Genomic DNA, 18,294 nt, shown 5'->3' on the forward strand with positions numbered 1-18,294 from the left:
TTTTTAACTTTCAATTTTTTTCTTAAATTTTAGCAACAAAAAAATTTAAATTTTTACGAAAACGTTTAAGAATTTTTTTTTAATTTTAGCAATTTTTTTTCAAATTCAATATTCTTCCAAATTTTAAAATTTTATTTTAAACTTCATTTTTTCCAAATTAAATGTTTTTTCAAAATTTATTTATTTTTATTCATTTTTAATTTTTTTCTTTAAATTTAGCATGTTTTTATTTAAATTTTCTTCCAAATTTCATATTTAATTTTCTTTTTTTTCCATATTTAAATTTTCTTCGAAATTTCTAATTTAATTTTTTTCAATTAAAATTTTTTTGAAATTTCAAATAAATTTTTTTAATTTTAAATTTTTTTTTAGTTTCCAATGTTTTTTGTTTCCTCAAGTTTAATTTTTTTTCTAAATTTCGTATTTAATTTTTTTTTAAACTTTTTTTTCTTAAATTTTAGCAACAAAAAAATTTAAATTTTTACGAAAACGTTTAAGAAATGGAAAATTAAATATGAGAATAATTTGTACTTTTTAGTTTCAAAAAAAAAAATTAAATCAAAATTTTAACACACACTACCCACTGTGCGCCCATGCAACAGCCGGTGCATGCAAGCAATTATTCTATCCATTCGACTTGAAAAAAATATGTATGCGCGATTATAAGCACACACACACACTGACGTAAGGACGCGAGTATTTGGGAAAACCTGCATGCACAAGCAAGAAAAATTGCAGCAAGAAAGCAGAGAACGAACCGCCAACCGTGGGAAGAAGCGTGCAACATCTGCATACCAATGGGGGAGTCGAAAAATATGCATATGTAAGCACACACACACGTACATATGTATATAAATGAGTAGAACAAAAACAACAAAGGCAAAAAACTTAAAGCCGATTAGGCAGCGAGCGATGTTGAAGCCTCCTTCTTTGTGTGTGTCTTTTTTGGGCTTCAGCAAGAGCAAAGCCAGGCCGAAAATGTGCGCTGGAAAAAAACATTTTCGAAAGATTTGCAAATGAAAATTGTTTCTGCTCTAAAAAGCAGACGCAGACAACGCTAGCAGCCCGCAAGTCGGTGCATGTGCAACGTCAGTGTCCCTCCCAGAAATTTACATTGTTGCTGCAATCAAATTATTGCTGTACTTCTATGTGCGGCAGACATGCAGAGCTTGCAACAATGGGCCGCCGCAAACACTTCACACACACACATACATCTATGGTATGGTATATTCATAAATAGTTAAATGCTAAATGCTCATTTATGTTGCTGCATTCCATGAGAAAACTGAAAAGGAAAGGTGGTGTGGTGTTGTTAATTGCAACAGTCGTACCCACTTGCAACAAGCCACACAAATGCTTGCAAACGAGAATGCCAGTATAATGTATGTATGTATGTATTCAGATATGTAAATAATATCATTAATTCTTTAGCCGTTGCTGGCGAATGAGCGATTATGCTTGCTGTTGCGAGGAGGCACGGAGACGAGCACTGCCGACGCGCGCCTCGTGGATATTATGAAATTTGCGTGCGAAACTGCAATTCTAATTCTAATGCGTTCACCTTGAACTTTTCGAATAATTCTGACGTAGCTGCAAATCGCACGATTAGAGCAGATTTATCAATATATGTAAGTTAGCGATTTCGCTGCGAGAGTGATTAACTGGTTGGTCGGAGTTCTCCTTACTGTAATTATCGATTACACCATCTAATTTTGTTAATGAGATCATGCGATTACTTTGTACGAAAAAGTCTAAATAAAAATCTGAGAGGTGTAAGTAACTCGTCACTGACATTAAAGGATTTGAACTGCACTCTTTAATAGAGGGTTTCTTACTTTTCAAACACTTTAAAACATGTTAACCAGAAAGTCGATTACAATAAAAATTTGACGACTAAGAGTCGAACTCATATACGAGGGAGCGTCTTAAAAGAAAGGCAAAACTGCAATTTAATTGATTGTTAGGAGAGGCCTCGGCATAAGGAGGGACTTGGCATACTAGTCTGTTTTTTCGTTGTCGATATATGTATGTATATGGTTTCTATGACCGTTAACCCAAATTATGGACAAGTGGAGTTGACCTGCCAGCGAGCTTAAAGTGTTCCTACTATATATTTGGTGAACATGCATCAGTTTATATTTGGTGACGATAAGGTTGTTGTTGTATCGGCAGAATTAGTAATGTCGCCTGGTGGTATATGGTATCTTTCTGTTTCCTCCAGTAGTTATTCAGTAGAGCTCCACAGTCTTTTTCTATGTCTAATACTTCCGCTTAGAAGATGCTAGCTGAGTTTGGCAAATGGAAGAGCACAGAGATATTGAAATCCTCGTAGTATACCCACGTCCTTACTCTGCAGTACATTTTGGGCCCGTCGGTATTGATTATGATAGTAAACTCCTACTTTTGGATTGGATTTAGGATCAAAATTCTCGCGAGCAATGTTCAAGGAGACTTGTTTCAAGTACTCTTGTTAAAAAAAAATTCAGCTTTAAACCCAAAATATCCAAAAAAATCATTCAAACGGATCCGCGAAAGATGTCGAGCTCTTTGTCATCTCTCTAACACTTGTCTGACGATTTTCAAGCACCGCCCTTTACTTTTTCATATTTTCAGCAGTTTTAGAGGTCAAAAGTCGTCCAGAACGTGGCATATCTTTAACGATCTCTCGACCGTCTTTGAAGGCTTTGCACCACTCGGTGGCTTGTGTTTATTTTAAGTCGAAAATAATGGTTTGAAAAACGCATTGAAAGCGACTAGCGGTTCAGAAACCGGCCGCATAAGCAATTGTAGTTAAAGTCTTGCTTAACTGAAAGTCCTGACCTCTTTCATGGCTAATAGAGCAAATAAATGGCATAAATCAGTTAGACTAGTAAATCAATTGGAATATAGAGGCAAATTGTTAGAACTGATAAATCAAAGACTACTACTACTACAGAAAAATGGTTGGGAAAATTTGAAAGTATTTGATATGATCTAACGAAAAAGCAAACTTGTGCTGGAATTAGACGAAGTCTAGAAATAAAAAAAATATTTTTTTCTAAGTTTGGTTAATCTTTTTTTAAATTGGTTAATCAAGAATATATCAACAATAGAATTTTTCAAAATACAAATTATTTTCAGAGATATGTATACGTTGGCATCCAAACTGTTTCGGGCGAAACTGAAACTTTAAGGGTTTTTTCTCTATACTGTTTTTTCCAAAACGATATCCACCAAATCTCAGGTTCTACTGAACCGATTTATCTGCAGATTTTAGAGAGTCTTCTTTAAAGACTTGTCTATGCCTGGAACTGGTCATATCCACCTACATCAATTTTTACTACTTTTAAAAAATTCGAAATAGTCACAAAAAAATGTTTTTAAGACACTTCAAAAGTAGCCTGAAGTTCATTGCTTTAGACTAGAATACCCCTTTCAAAACAGTAAAGGACTGAAATATGACTGCGAAATTTATTTAGTATCTACTCCTGATTCAGTAGAGCCCACGTTCTCTGAAGTGTTTTGGAATAAAAATTATTATGTCATACTCAGTATTCGCTAGAATCACCTTGGTCATATCTTTATGAAGCATGCAATTTAATACCAACAAATCTTATAGATCAGTTAAAAAAACGTACGAACGCTAAAGAATTGTTCAATGACCATCATCACTTATAAATAAAATATGATTTGATAAAAATATAAGATAAACTGAGCGAACACTATGTAAGTACGAAATTATAAAAAAAAATTAAAACAATAAATGATAAGGAGTATGTTATTACTTTTCTTAAGTTCTGAGGACTTAAAAAACTTAAAAAGAACGATTAAGGTGTCTTACTAAGTATTGAAGAAAATATAAAAAGTATGTCATAAAGATAAAATATAATTCAAGAACAAAAACCAGTATTTACTTTATAAAAAACAACAAAAACTGAAGAAATAAAATAAAAAAGAAATACGAAAAAAGAAAAAGTCATCAAAAGTTTTCTCTTTTATATATTTCACTGGTCCAAAATATACGATTTCAAGAAATGAGCAACTTTTATCTCAAAAGCTGGGGGACTTTGCGTATACAGAGATGGTCAAATACACATGGGTAAATCGACTCAGTTCGTCACGTGGATCATTTATATATATTTATATATATTTATATATATATATATACATATATATATATATATTTGTATTTAAGTGTGCTTACTGCCACATCCACTCAGAGAAAGATCCCAGAATCTGCGCCAACACCGAGGGATAAGCTTCTATCAAGCGTACTGTGTGAAAAATTGAAGTCCACCGTCAACAAACTGATTAGACCTCATGAGTGTGGCTTCAAACCTGAAAAATCAACAACTGACCATGAGCCAAATCTTGGAAAATACCCTTGAAGATAAGATTGACACACACCATCTCTTCGTCGATTTCAAAGCTGCTTTTGACAGCACAAAAAAGAGCTACCTTTATATCGCGATGTCTAAATTTGGTATCCTCGCAAATCGAATACGGCTGTGTAAATTGACGTTGAACAATACCAAAAGCTACGTCAAGATCGGGAAGGACCGAGCCGTTCGATACGAAACGAGTTTTAAAACAAGGCGACTCCCTATCGTGCGACTTCTTCAGTGTACTTTTGGAGAAAATAATTCGAGCAGCAGAGCTGAATAGAGAAGGTACAATCTTCTGCAAGAGTGTACAACTGCTGGCTAACGCCGATGACATCGACATCATTGCTCATAAGAACCGTGCCGTTAGTTCTGCTTTCTCCAAGTTGGACAAGGAGCGAGGCAAATGGGTCTGATAGTGAAGTTGATCAAAGACCAAACTCTACAAGTCACTTGTAATCCTCGTTCTGCTGTACGAGTTTTCGAGAGAAAGGTTCTGCGGAGGATTTATTTTCCTTTGCGCGTTGGCAATGGCGAATACCGCAGTCGATGGAACAATGAGCTGAACGATATATACGACGACGTTGAAAGCATATAGAATTAAATTTAGCATAATACCCAAAAAGAACTGGAGATTATAACTTTAGATAACAATTTTGTCTATTGTGTATACTTTGAAAGTTTAGGACGCAGTTTTGTTTACGAGTATCTTGAACATTTTGATTTTGCACCTTTTTCTTAAAGCTTTTTATCTGGTTTTCGCTTATGTATGTCACTTATATTAATACATTTTCAAGAAAAAATAACTAAAAATAAATTTAGTACCGCTAATTTGTTTTTCGCAGCCCCTTTCATTGGTTTTTTTTTTGCCCAATTTGTTTACTTTTATTTTTGTTGTTGCTATTTTTTTAATATTTTTATTTATTTTTTCATTTATTGTTTTATTTTTTTTTTTTGTTTATTATATTTGTTTGGTTATTTTTTTATTACTTATTTTTACTTTATTTTTATGTTTTTTATCTTTTAGTTAATTTTTTTTTTATCTTCACGATCACTTACCTTTTCGCTTCTGACATAATTCGCTGGGAATTTAGGCGATAGCGAGATTGACGACGTTGAGAACGGCGAATGCAGCGCCATGCTCGAGTTGCCAAAGTTGGCGAAGTTGCCAACGCTGCCATAGATGGGCGGCGTGCAGGGCGTGGAGGGTGGTGTGTGCGCAGAGCAAAGTTGCGGCAAAGACGGTGCACGAATGCGGGTATGCATTTTCAACAGCAAAAAAAAAAAACAGAAAAACACAAAAAAACAACAACGCAAAAAAACAATTTATGCACTTAAAATTAATTTACAAAAGCGCACACACGGATACATTCAAACGCATATGTATGTACCATAAGTAGGGTATTTACATAAAAAAGAGGCGCACTCGGTTGAGCGAAGCGATGGATTTGTGTTTGCGCGCGTCTTCTCAGCCTTTCCACCGACTTTCTATAAACAATTTGTATTATTATTATTGCTGTTGTTGTTGTTGTAGCGCTTAAAAGCGTTTGGCATTGCGGTGACAACAAATTTGAATGGCGTTTTTTTTAATTGACGGCATTGAAGCGCGCATTGATAAGCAGCGCGCCGCCAATGCACTAAAATAACGGTGGTGGCTTTGGCGAACACAAGAGCGAGAGTGCAGCGAACGCAAGCGAGTGTGTACAAGAGCGTTTGCGACTGTCAGGTGGGCTGGCTGCTGGTACAGCGGCGGTCAGGTAAGTAAGTACGCGTTGCAGGGCTTGACTAAGCGGGCGCTATATTGCCACTGTAGAGGAGAGCAAACTTTGTACAGAGACGCAGTTTTATGGTTTGTATCCGAGTCACTTACTAGATTTAATTTTTTCATTCACTAGTATTATTTTTTAATATTTCCACATAATGCTATTTTTTCACAACACTGTGGGCACGCAAAAAAAAAAAACAAATTAAAGGCAAAACACAATAACAAACAAATTAGGCACACCACCGTAAGCATAGACAATCGTCGGTCGTCGGAATCGGTAAATTCTAACTACGCGAACCGTGAAATGCACCCCTGCGTGCCGCACCACAGCGCCGCACGTTCCAATTGCGATTGTGCTGTGAGGTAATCTTAGTCAGAAATTAACGCCGGACACGATCCGCGGTGATGACTGAGTGGCGACGCTTGTTGCTGCGGTTATTGTTGTACCTTACACACACTAACACATATATACATACATATGTATATACAGATCTATGTAATTATTTATATTTGTAGCTCAAACATAGCGGTTTGCAGGTAGTCCCCCCAACGTGGCGTATCAGTAATTGAATATCGCGGCGATCATGCGCCGAGGGGAGCGCGGCGGCCACCACTTTTACTCTATTCAAATTGAAATTGCAAATACAAATTATAACTTTTTTTAAATTTGATTTTATTTTTTATTTAATTTTCTTATAAACTTTGCATCACACGCTTGTTTTGCTTGTTACGCTGCGAACGCCGACAGTGAATTGTGCCAAATGGAAGCGAAAAATAATAATAATAATCAGCAAAAGTACAAGTGAACGGCAAGAACGTAAGGTAAGACAAGGTAGAAGAAAAAATTAAAAAAAAAACAACAAACAAATACAAATTAACAAAACACAATCGCGACAGTGTCTGTAGAAACAGCAAATATGCTTAGAAGAGAGTAAGGAAGCGGAGCGCAAGACTAAAAGTGATAAGCGCAGAAGGCTTGAGTGTAATGATGTACATACATATGTAGGAAGGCATATATGTATAAATGAATATACGTAATATGCGAGGTGTAGTATTGAATAATATTCATTGAATAATCACACGGTCAACATTTGCAAAGACCACTGAGAACAGAGCTGTAGTGAGGAGGGTACCAACGATGTGTGATATATCATAGAGCGGTAAGCATCATGGCTGAATCGCAGCTTAAAACAGATCAACAAAACTAACTCCAACAAAGCTTCCAAATAGTTGGCTTTTTCGTTCAATATACATACATACATATGTACATATGTATGTGAATGTAAGTATGAAAGGCGCTAAGGTTATTAATGTAGGTGCTAATTTAAAGACAATAAAGATACGAAACTTATGTATAAAATTTACGTAAACGGTGGTGCTAAATAATATTTCTTTTTGCTTTATTTATACTTAAAATTAAATTTTTTTAGTAAACAACAATAAATCTGCTGAACAATTCAAAATTTTATATTTTTAAGTCATACAAAATACTTGATATATTTTTAATAACACAGTTGTATTTTTAAACATAATTCAAGAGATCGTTTGAACAACTTAAAACTTTTAAAGACAGAAAGTTAGGACATACATATGTACATACACATGTACATACATATGTATGTGCTTAGAACTTTAGAAAAAACTAAAAACAAAATGCAGAAAAATTATAAAAATCTACAAAAAGTATTCAAAAAATTAAAGGAAAATTTAAGAAATATTTCTAATATAAAAAAAAAACTTTTAGAAATCTTAAAAAGAAAACCTTTTAAAAAAAATTAAAAACAAAAACTTAAAAAATTAACAAAAAACTTGTAAATAATTAACAAAATAGTACTTAGAAAAATAACAAAAAAAAATTTATAAAACTTACACAAATAAAAAAATTTTAAAATTAGGAATTTTAAGAAAACTAAAAACCACACTTCAACAAAATTACAAAAAAATGTTAAAGACTTTTTTTCAAATAAAACAATTGGAAATTTGAAAATTAAAAAAATAGTGAAAATAAAAAAAGGCATAATTAAAAAAAATTTGATACATTAAAAAATTAGATATAACACAAAACTTTTAGTAAAATTAAAAAAAAAATGGGAAAATTAAGGGACAATTTTTTCGGAAAATTAAAACAATATATTTAAATAAAAAAAAAAACATTTTACATTTACACATATTAAACAAAATTTAAAGAGTTTTAAAGAATTTTTTTTTAATAAAAAAATTTAAAAGTTGGAAAAGTTAAAAAAATGGGAAAACTAAAGAAAAATAAATTTTATACAATAAAAAATTCCATACAACTAAAAACTTTTTGAAAATAAATATTATCAAAATTGGGAAAATTTAAAAAATATTGGGAAAGATTTAGAAAAATTAAAAACCCATTTTAGTGAAATTTCTAAAACAACTTACAACTATTAGAAAAATTAAAAAAACGCAAAAAAAACGATATGGAAATATTTAAAAAAATATTAAAAATTAAAAAAAAATATTAAGAAAAATTAGATACAGAATAAAAAAAAAAACTAGTAGAAATTTTTTAAAATACAACAGGACATACAACAACATCCAGCTTATAGAAGAATTAAAAAAAATGGAAAAATTAAATTAATTAAAAAAAAAAAATAAATAATTTTAAATAATTTAAAAAAATAAATAATTAAAAAAATAATAATTTAAAAAAAAACAGGAAAAAACATAAAACTCACAAGTTTTGGAAAATAATCAAAAAATTTTGAAAAAACAAAAAACTTGAAAAAAAAACAATTTAGAAAACCTAAAAAAATTTAGAAAAATTGGGAAAATTAAAAATATTAAATTTGAAATATTAATTTGAGAGACCTAAAAAAAAAACAAAAAAAATAAGAAAAATTAAAAAACACTTGGGGGAAAAACTATTAGAAAACTTAAAAAATCAAAGAATAACCACCGATTGAGTTAAAATTTAAAAAAATTAGTTTCAAAGTTTATTGTGGGAGTTTCAAACATCCACTGGACGGCTATGTACTCTAATTTTTTTAAAATTTATTTGTTAAAATTGTATTATTGATCAAATGTAAACATAATTTTCTATATTATATAATTACTTTATTAACAAAAAAATAAAAATCATCGAAAAAAATATCTGAAAATCAAAAAAAAAATGGAAAAAACTATAAAATGCTTAATTATATTACTTTTTTATTATATTAAACCGTATATTAAAAACAATCATACTTGTATAAAAAAATTCCTGATTCTTATTATGAGTATATGTATATATTAGGACCACCTTAACTTTAAAACAGAAATTTCGTTAAACTGCGCCAATATACGGAATAATTGAGGAACAAAACACTACGCAATAAAAACCAGTTGCTTCTCAGAGGAATGATTAATACTAATAGTCTATTGCTATTTTTGCAGCGTTTTGCTAAACAAAAAGGAAAATATTTACATTGAGAACGTTAGAGACTTCCACTTTTACTTAATATGATTAGCGCGCAAATAGAAATGTTTACAACTTTTTTAATATTTTTAAATATTCTTCGTGAGTCTGTCTCTATGACGTAATTCTCTACAGATATTTATGAATTGCTAGTTTTTATTCTCTTCTAAGTTCGTGTTCTCTACTTTTTTTTTATCAGCGGAAATTTGAAATCACTTGCGCTTTCCTTCACCTTTGCGGCCTTAGTTTACAACTAAATTGATTGCTGACTAGATGAAACACGCGTACAAACTATTTGCTGTGGTTTTAAAGACAAAATAGCTTAAGTCGATTTATAGAAATTATGAGAAGAGTGCTTTAATGAACGTTTTCAGCATTGTAAAACATAAATTGTACGGAGGTTAGACACTTTAAAAATATTCTCAGAGCAGAAGAATGTAAAAATCATGACTGATGAGCTGAGTTTGTTGCCATATAGCATTGAATTTCAGTGACTGCAATCGGTATATTGATTATTTATAAAATGTATTGCATGTCATTTCATCTCGTGACTATCGAAAACATGCAAACGGCTTCTTTTTATTGAAAAAAGTATATACATAAGTATATATATACAAATATATAAGTAAATATATTTTTCAAGCACAATACATTACTCGTGTGTGTTTTATCACCTTTCATTGCTGATAAGTAGTAATTTCTTTGCTTTTTAGCCGCTTTATTGCCATCATTTAGATATGAAAACAAACATTAGGAAAATAAGATTGCAAAAAAACAAGAGTTAGAGCAAAAATGATAAGTAAAATATCAAAAGCCATACATCATTTATTGAGACGCAATGACCTTCACACATACATATAGTACAAACACACGTACATGTACATGTACATATGTACATAAAAGCTGATGTGCATAAGCAAATCGATTCATTACATTTCGCCGTTAGGTTGAGTAAACTGAGGGTTTTGTTTTAGCTTGACTTATTACGCCTTTTTTGTTTCCCAATTTCACTTTCTCTGTGAAATTTAGTGCCTTAATCAGTTTTCGTGTGTGTTTGTGTATGATTTTGATGACCGAATCGCAATCGCCTGCTGTGTTTTCATATTTCTCTAACCTTTGTTACTTAGCAGTTGCTAAGTTTACAACTCAATCAAGTAGAAGCCCACCAACGAGCAATAATTGCGTCATAAAAATTTATTATTTTTTAAATTAATGCTTATTTTGTTAGAAAATTTAAAAAATAAATTTGAAATAAAAGATATATACATATGTATATGATAAAAATGGAGACTGCTCAAAATTAAAAATGAAATAATTTCTTTTCTCTGACTATTTTTATTACTATGTTTTTACTGACTAATTTTTTTAAATTAATTTTTAATTGATATTTTTTCATTTACTAAGTAATAATTAATATGTAATATTTAATAAAAAAAAATATTAACACATTTTATTAATTAATTTACTAATTTTTCTAATTACTTTTTTTACAAATTTTGTTTTTTTTTTTATTTATATTGTTTCCAAAAACAGTTAATCAATTACTATTTTTTAATTTATTTAATTTTGTTAATTAATTTACTAATTTTTTCAAATTAAGTTTTTCCCAAATTTTGTTTTTTTTTTCTCAATTTATTTTTAATTCATATTTTTTTCCATTACTAATCAATAATTAATATACTGTTTAATTTTTTTAAAAATTATTTTAAATAAACTAAAAATTTAATGAAAATAAAAGCTAGTGAAAATGAAAAAAAAAATAATTTTAACAATTTTTTTAAATTAATTTACTCATTTTCTCAAATTAATTGTTTTACTAATTGGTTAAAATTAATAAAAATGAAGACTGTTGAAAGGGAAACAATTATTTTAATTATTATGAAGAAATTTATGAATAAATAAAATTAATAATTTTTAAAAATTTGTTTTTTTACTAATTAATCAAATTAAATATTTTGTTTATTAATTTACTTTTATTAATTTTTTTTGTTATTGATTAATTTTTAAATTTTTTTGTTTTGTTTTTAATTTTAAAATTAATAAAAAAGGAAACTCGTATTAAGGTGAAAAAATATATTTTACTTAGCATGAGCAAATTTTACTAATAATAGTTAATTTAATACTTTTTTCTAAACATTACTATTTTTCAATTATTAAAATGGAGACTGATGAATAAAAAAAAAATATTTTTATCAAAATTATTAAATTTTATTAATGAATTAGGTATTCTTTCTAATTAATTTTTTTAACTATTTATTATTTTTTTCACAATTAATAAAAATAAAGATTATGGCGAAAATAATTTTTTTTTTTTTAATTAATTTAGTACTTTTTTAAATGACTTTTTTATTAATCATGTTGTTCCTTTCAAAATAAATAAAAATGAAGAGTGATGAAAATAGTTTTTTTTTTAATTAATGTTAAGAGATTTTATTAATTACTTTGTTAATTTTTTCAAATTAAATTAATTTTATTTAGTTTTTTCAATATTAAAATTGATAAAAATGGAAGCTGGAGAATTTTTTTTTTTAAATGCGAACAAATTTTATTAAATAATTTATTAATTTTTTCTGTATTTTCTTCGTAAATATTTTTAATAGTTTTATTTTTACTTTTAATTAATTTATTCTTTATACATATTATTTTTAATTTTATTTTTGTAATTATTTTTTTAAATATTTTTTTAAATTAATTTATTTTGTAGACTTATTTTTTTTAATTATTTATTTTTTAATTATTATTATTTTATTAATTTTTTTTTATTGAAAACCAAAGCAAAAAGTGGCGAAACCTCAACTTTAAAAGCCAGAATATGCTTTTAACTGAAAAATATATTTTTCTCATAAAATTTATCTAGCTACCGAATTTTCCACCCATATATACCAAATACATATGTATGTATGTATATATGTACATACTTAGTTTAATCCAAAAACAAAAAAAGAAAAAACACACACATCTGATTCAGCACTCCGGTTGCTGTCCACAATGTTGCAAGCGCGTATTTGTAGTACGTTGCACGTTTGCTGCTTTTGGAAACATGTTCTGGCGTTTAATGAGAATTTTGGTCAATGACAAATACAAATAAACATATGTAGAACGAACGAAGTCAATAGACTGCAAAGCATTTCGGGCGTTGATTTGCAGAAGTGCATATATATTAATAGGGTGGTACTAAAATGAGTGAAACATATTTTTTACATTTTTTTTGTAACAAGGACGTCTAAAAGACGTTTATTATATGAGTGTTTTTAATTTAGTTTTCAAATTAATATTTTTCGGCGTCCTCGCGAAGATTTTCTTCTTACGAATGAGAAATGTTCGATCGAAGCTGAACACTTTAATAAAACTCAGAGCAAAACTCTATTTTTAGATCTGCCCAGAGGCTTTAAATTGAAACAAAGTTACATAGATTTAATTCCCCTTTAAACTAAGTCGTTTTGTAAACAAATTTTTTAAGTAAGTTTTGCACTTTAAGAACTTATATAGGGTTGCCATTTATTTAGAAATATTTTTTTTTTATTTTGAATTTTTTAGCATGTACATGACCTAATATTTTTCCATTTTAGTAATTATTAGTATTGAAATTTGAGAGAATTGTTTTTCGTAAAATACAAAACTAAAATAATAAAAAATTAAAAAATAATAATAAGGTTTGAGAAACATAACTGTAAGCCTTTATCTCGTTTATTCGTAGCAACCGCAATGGTCGTTAGAAAACACACACAAATTTTTCCACATTTTCCGCTTGACAGCAATCGAACAAACATGGCGGTGCTGGCGGTGACGGTGTCAAAAGCACAGCCATCAAACGACATTTGTTGTATAATAACAACAACGGCAACAACAAGAAGCAAGACAAAAACACTCTAACATCAAAAAATCGAGGTCATTGCGAAAATCAACAACAAAACACAAGACACATAATAATAATTGTAAAATGTACAAAACCACCACAACAACAAAAGCAACAAATTGGAAAAAATATATAAAATCACAGCACGGCCGCTTAAGCGAAAAACTTTGGAAAGGTTTGCAGAAAAAAGCAGCAAAAAATGGAATAAAGCAATAACAACAACAAAAAAAGAGAAAAAAACAAAAAAACGGAAAATACAACAACAAAAAGGAAAAAATAACAACAAAAGGGTAAAAATTACAGCAAACAGGAAAAACAACAAGAAAAAGGAAAAAACAACAACAAAAAATAAAACACAACAACAAAAGCAAAAAATCACAACAAAAAATACAAAAACCGCAGAACAAACAACCTGAACACGGAACAAGGCAAATTGTTTGAAAAGCGCGATAAATAGGAAGAATTAGAAAGAACATTAATACGTGTGATTTTAAGCCATGAGAAAGAAGCAAAGTATGAAAAAGAGGCAACAACAATTACAAAAAGTACTAGCAGCACCTGCATATTTTACGGCTGTCAGAAAAATAATGAAAATTGCGAAAATCACAAAGCGAATAACAATGTACAGGCAAAGTGCAAAAAACGCAAAAATAAAAACAACAAAAATAAAAAATAACAAAAATAGAGAAACAACCAAAATAAAAAAAACAACACAAAACTGAAATAGTTCAAACGTTCATTATAGTAAAAAGCATAAACCACAACAGCAGCAACAACAACAAAAGCAATGCAATCCAATTAAAACGCCGTTTACAGCGATTTTGTAACGCAAGTGTTGTTTTTGGCTTTTTTTGCTTGCTTTAAAATTCAATTTTTACACATTTCCAACAAAAATAAATATTTATAATTTTTCGCATATACACTTGCTGATTATTTTTAATACCGTTCAAATCGTTGAAATAAGCAAAGAAATATTTTTAAATTTCATACAAATTTTTAAAATATTTTTTTGGCATTTTTCACAGCACAAAATATACGCCAGCATTCAAGCGTTCGCAGCGCAAAGCGTTGAAGCAGCGCCGAAAATTCACCGATACACTGTTATTGTTGTTTTTACCGATTTTTCAAATTTTTAACAAACGTTCGGCCAATTTGTAGGCGGTGGGCGGTGAGGCACTAGGCACAGCAAATATATCAGTATAAACGGCCACGTTTGGTAGTAGAGTACCACAGAACTGCGAATGGAGTACCGTACCGGCGCGCGTACACAGCCACTGCTCGTGTGAATTCGAAATGAGTCTGAGGCAAACAAACACAGGCGGCCAACTGATCGTTAGTATCAGCGACTAGCAGGCAACAAGCGCCACATATTCAGCTGGCCAAGCCGTGCCACCAAACGCCACAGCCACAGCCACAGCCAGAGCCAGAGCAAACGAACGCAGAGCAGACACAGACACAGCAACAGCGCCACAAAACGGCAACAACAACAGCACAGCAAAGTAAAAGGAATACAGCAAATAGTACAAAAAAAACACAACAAAAGTTGGGGAGACAACAACAGAGCGCGATCGTCTCGAGTGAGCGGGCAGAAAAATGCCTGAAAATAGGAAAATAAATGTTGAAAAAACAAAAACACTGATACAGCAAATAGACTCCAGCGCCGAAAATATATGCCTCCCTCGCCTGCACAGCGCCACAAAAGAGCAACGCTGAGCGTTTGAAAAAAAAAACACTAAATATTAAAATAAAATTATAAAAACTAACAATGTAAAAGAAACAGTTGGAATAGAGCTCCACAAACACACACACCGATGCGGTCGCGCTCACACTTTTTCCACATCATCACCGCAGCTTTTCATTCAAGCACAGATCACGCCAACTGCGGCAACACAAACAAAAAAAACAAATACTGGAGAGGAGTAGAGTGGAGTGTAGTGCAACAACAACAAGCGCAACAGAAATTGTACTCTGGGAAATTTGCAGTGTGCAGCTCTCCAGGGCAACGCGTTCGCATTAGAAGGCCTGACTTTTGCCGCTGGGAACAGCAAACAAGTTAGCTGCGTGCGCTTGCCGTTGAAGAAAGTTGCTCCCCAAACACACATACATACATAAATGACAAACGTTTTATGCTCTTCTCCACTGAAAGTCGCTCTGCTGTGTGCTTGCTTCGTTTGTCTCTTCTAAGTGTTCGTGGTTCGTGCGCGATCAGCTGTGCGTTCAGCAAACACTCGAAATTGTTCGGAGGCGCTTGTTTATTGCGAAAGTCTTTCTCGCGCTCTTTCACTGCTGTTTCTCATGTGTTCGTGTGATTTTTTGGTTTTTTGTTAATTTCTAGTTATTGCTTCTTGCTTAAGTGGCATTTGCTTTTATAACAAGAGACCCACCAATTGTTTATTTGGTATTGCAATTGCATTAATTATATGGGGAAACGTGGCGTGCGTTGAACTTGAATTTTTGAATGCAAACAAAATTGTTCGAAATGTGATTCGGTTGGAGAAAAAACATATATTTTGTTAGAGATGACACATTTTATTTCAAGAATTGGACCAACAATTTTGACTTAGAACTATAATTGGACGAAAGATTTAATTTTAAAGAGGATAGATCATTGAAACCCTCAACGAGATGGACTAAATCCAATTTTGTCGTTGAAAACCTTTTGAAAGTCATTTTGAAAAACTTTTAAGTTCTCGAAGCATCAAAAATGAACTATTGTTAAAATTAGACTTTAATCTATAGAAATTTTAAACGGGTATGTAAATAAATCTAGAAAAAACTAGCTGTGTTCTAGAATGATTTTATGTTTAAGCAAATCTAAACCGATAGAAATATGTCAGAACAGCAGTTCATATATTTATAACGACCAAACTATCATAAGTTTTCTAGAGCTTTAAGCTTCTCCTCTTGGCCTTGAACCACTTGAGAATTAACTAGCTTCAATCTTCTTTTACAGATCCTTCTTTATAACTGCCATCCTATAAGGCGGTTCTGAAAGTACCTGAGAAAGATTTTTAAGAAAGTATTATATTACAGTGTTGTGAATCGATAGCTAGTGTAACATTTCTGCGGTTAGTTACACTTTGCTATCACAGAACCTAATATCACAAAAAGCAGGAAATTCTCTTTGGAGATAAAATTGATTGGAAAATGAAAGATGTTCAACAGAAGCATGCTTATGTACTTTACTATCCCGTTGGCTAACCCTTGCCTCGCTCACATCGGAATGGGACCTAGTTGGATCTTCATTGTGTTCCAATGGATCTCGGGTGCGTTTAGCAGGCGGTGGTGGACGATCAGTTCATGTGCGACTGTGAGTTACTTCTGTCCTAGAGAAAACGTAAAAGATCTACTGAGCTACTTGCCCTGAGCAAAGTTTATCTTGCCACAATCATAGAAGTTCTTACTAGACTCTATCTAATAGATATTCAAGCAGTAAGGCCGAAACTTCGGACGCTATAGTTGTCAAAAAAAGTTGTATGGAGGAGCGTGGAGTGGAAACATCTAGGCACTTTCATTTTCATTGTCTAGCCTTTTCACGACTGAGGCTGAAACAACTCAGTAGTTTTACCTTCGGCGAAACGAAAACATAGTCGAAACTGAGTTTAGCCATCTCAATAAATCTATGATAGGCTCAAAGCGGTTTGCCGCTTTGTAAGAGTCTTATGATCCAGTGCATAGGAGTTTTTAGGTATCACAAGGGATCGGCGTGCTATGGTGTCCAAGTGAGATCCCTCATAAGATCGATCTTTTAACCTAACCCTAACTGAGCAATAGTCTGAAAGCCTCAGACAGCTCATTTTATCCCCTTTTAGACAAGAATTATTCCGTCATGGTGCAAAGCTGGATGATATTGATCGAAAATACATATTTTAGATAAGTTTGGAGCTAGTGCGACACTGCAATGCGTCCTTAAATAAGCGTTAAAGCAAGTGTCGGTAAGAGTTATCTCATGTAAGGTAAACACGAAGCTAACTCGGAAGTGTTTCGGCTATTTACAAAGTTATTTAAAGTATAAAATACAACATTATCTCACTAAAATTCATTAGTCATCATTTAGGCGCTTTAACGAATTTTATATGACCTTCACTCATCAGCAAATTTTATGTGTGCCTCCTACGAGATTCCCTCCGAACCTCACCTAACCTCTACTTTCTTTTATTATTTATATATTTTTGAAAAAGTAATTAAAACCAAGCAAAGACATAAAATCTCCCACTTTTTGTTTAATATAATATAATGTATCATTTTCATTTAAGCGAAATTACGCTTTTCTTAATAAAACCGTTTCGCCGCTAATTTTCACGAGAGAGGGAGAAAAAAATTAAATGAAAATCGTACGAAGGCGTGCAAAGAAAACGAAAGTTCAATGCGGTGTGAAATTATAACAACGCCCACCGTGACGATTTCCAACGCTATGCGAAGCCAGTCGGCGAAGTCAGTCAGTCGGCTGGTTAGCCAGGCAGGCGGCGTGAAAATGTGAGAGAGTGCCAACGCGAAGTGAATGTGTTTTCAAAGAGTTTTATTTTTTCCGACATCTGTTTTTTTATATTTTTTTGAATTTATCAGCACTGCGTTGACGCCCCCACAATAGTAACGAGAGACAGGTGCCGGTATCAGCTTACAAAGTAATGACCAAAAATAATACAAAAATAATGAAAAATTTTCTTTTAAAATGTACAAAAGACAGATTTGTAATGCCTAATGGAGTTGATAATATAATAATTAAAAATAACTCACTTCGGTTATAAGAGCGTGTCGCATTGCTTGCTTGGGAATGCTTTCGAGTAGAGTAGCTCTGAAGCTTGGAATATCACTAACAATGACATGAGAAAATCGCAATTGGGATTCAAAAATGTTAAAACAATAAGATAATCTGGAGAATTTGCAAAAC

General features: G+C 31.4%; 1 protein-coding gene across 3 annotated transcripts in view; it reads right to left on the reverse strand.

The window, feature by feature from the left end:
- LOC120769680 (mitogen-activated protein kinase-binding protein 1) overlaps positions 1-6,603 on the reverse strand; it is a 111,766-nt gene extending 105,163 nt beyond the window's left edge. For 2 of the 3 annotated variants that reach the window (XM_040096800.1, XM_040096801.1), the window contains exon 1: positions 5,421-5,627. In XM_040096800.1, coding sequence (XP_039952734.1) covers positions 5,421-5,627 — 207 coding nt within the window. Of the gene's footprint in view, positions 1-5,420 lie in introns of all 3 variants that reach the window. The other variant, XM_040096803.1, reaches the window with a different exon arrangement.
- Positions 6,604-18,294: the final 11,691 nt, after the last annotated feature.

The sequence above is a fragment of the Bactrocera tryoni genome, chromosome 2 (assembly GCF_016617805.1).
Source record: "Bactrocera tryoni isolate S06 chromosome 2, CSIRO_BtryS06_freeze2, whole genome shotgun sequence".
Classification (NCBI taxonomy): domain Eukaryota; kingdom Metazoa; phylum Arthropoda; class Insecta; order Diptera; family Tephritidae; genus Bactrocera; species Bactrocera tryoni.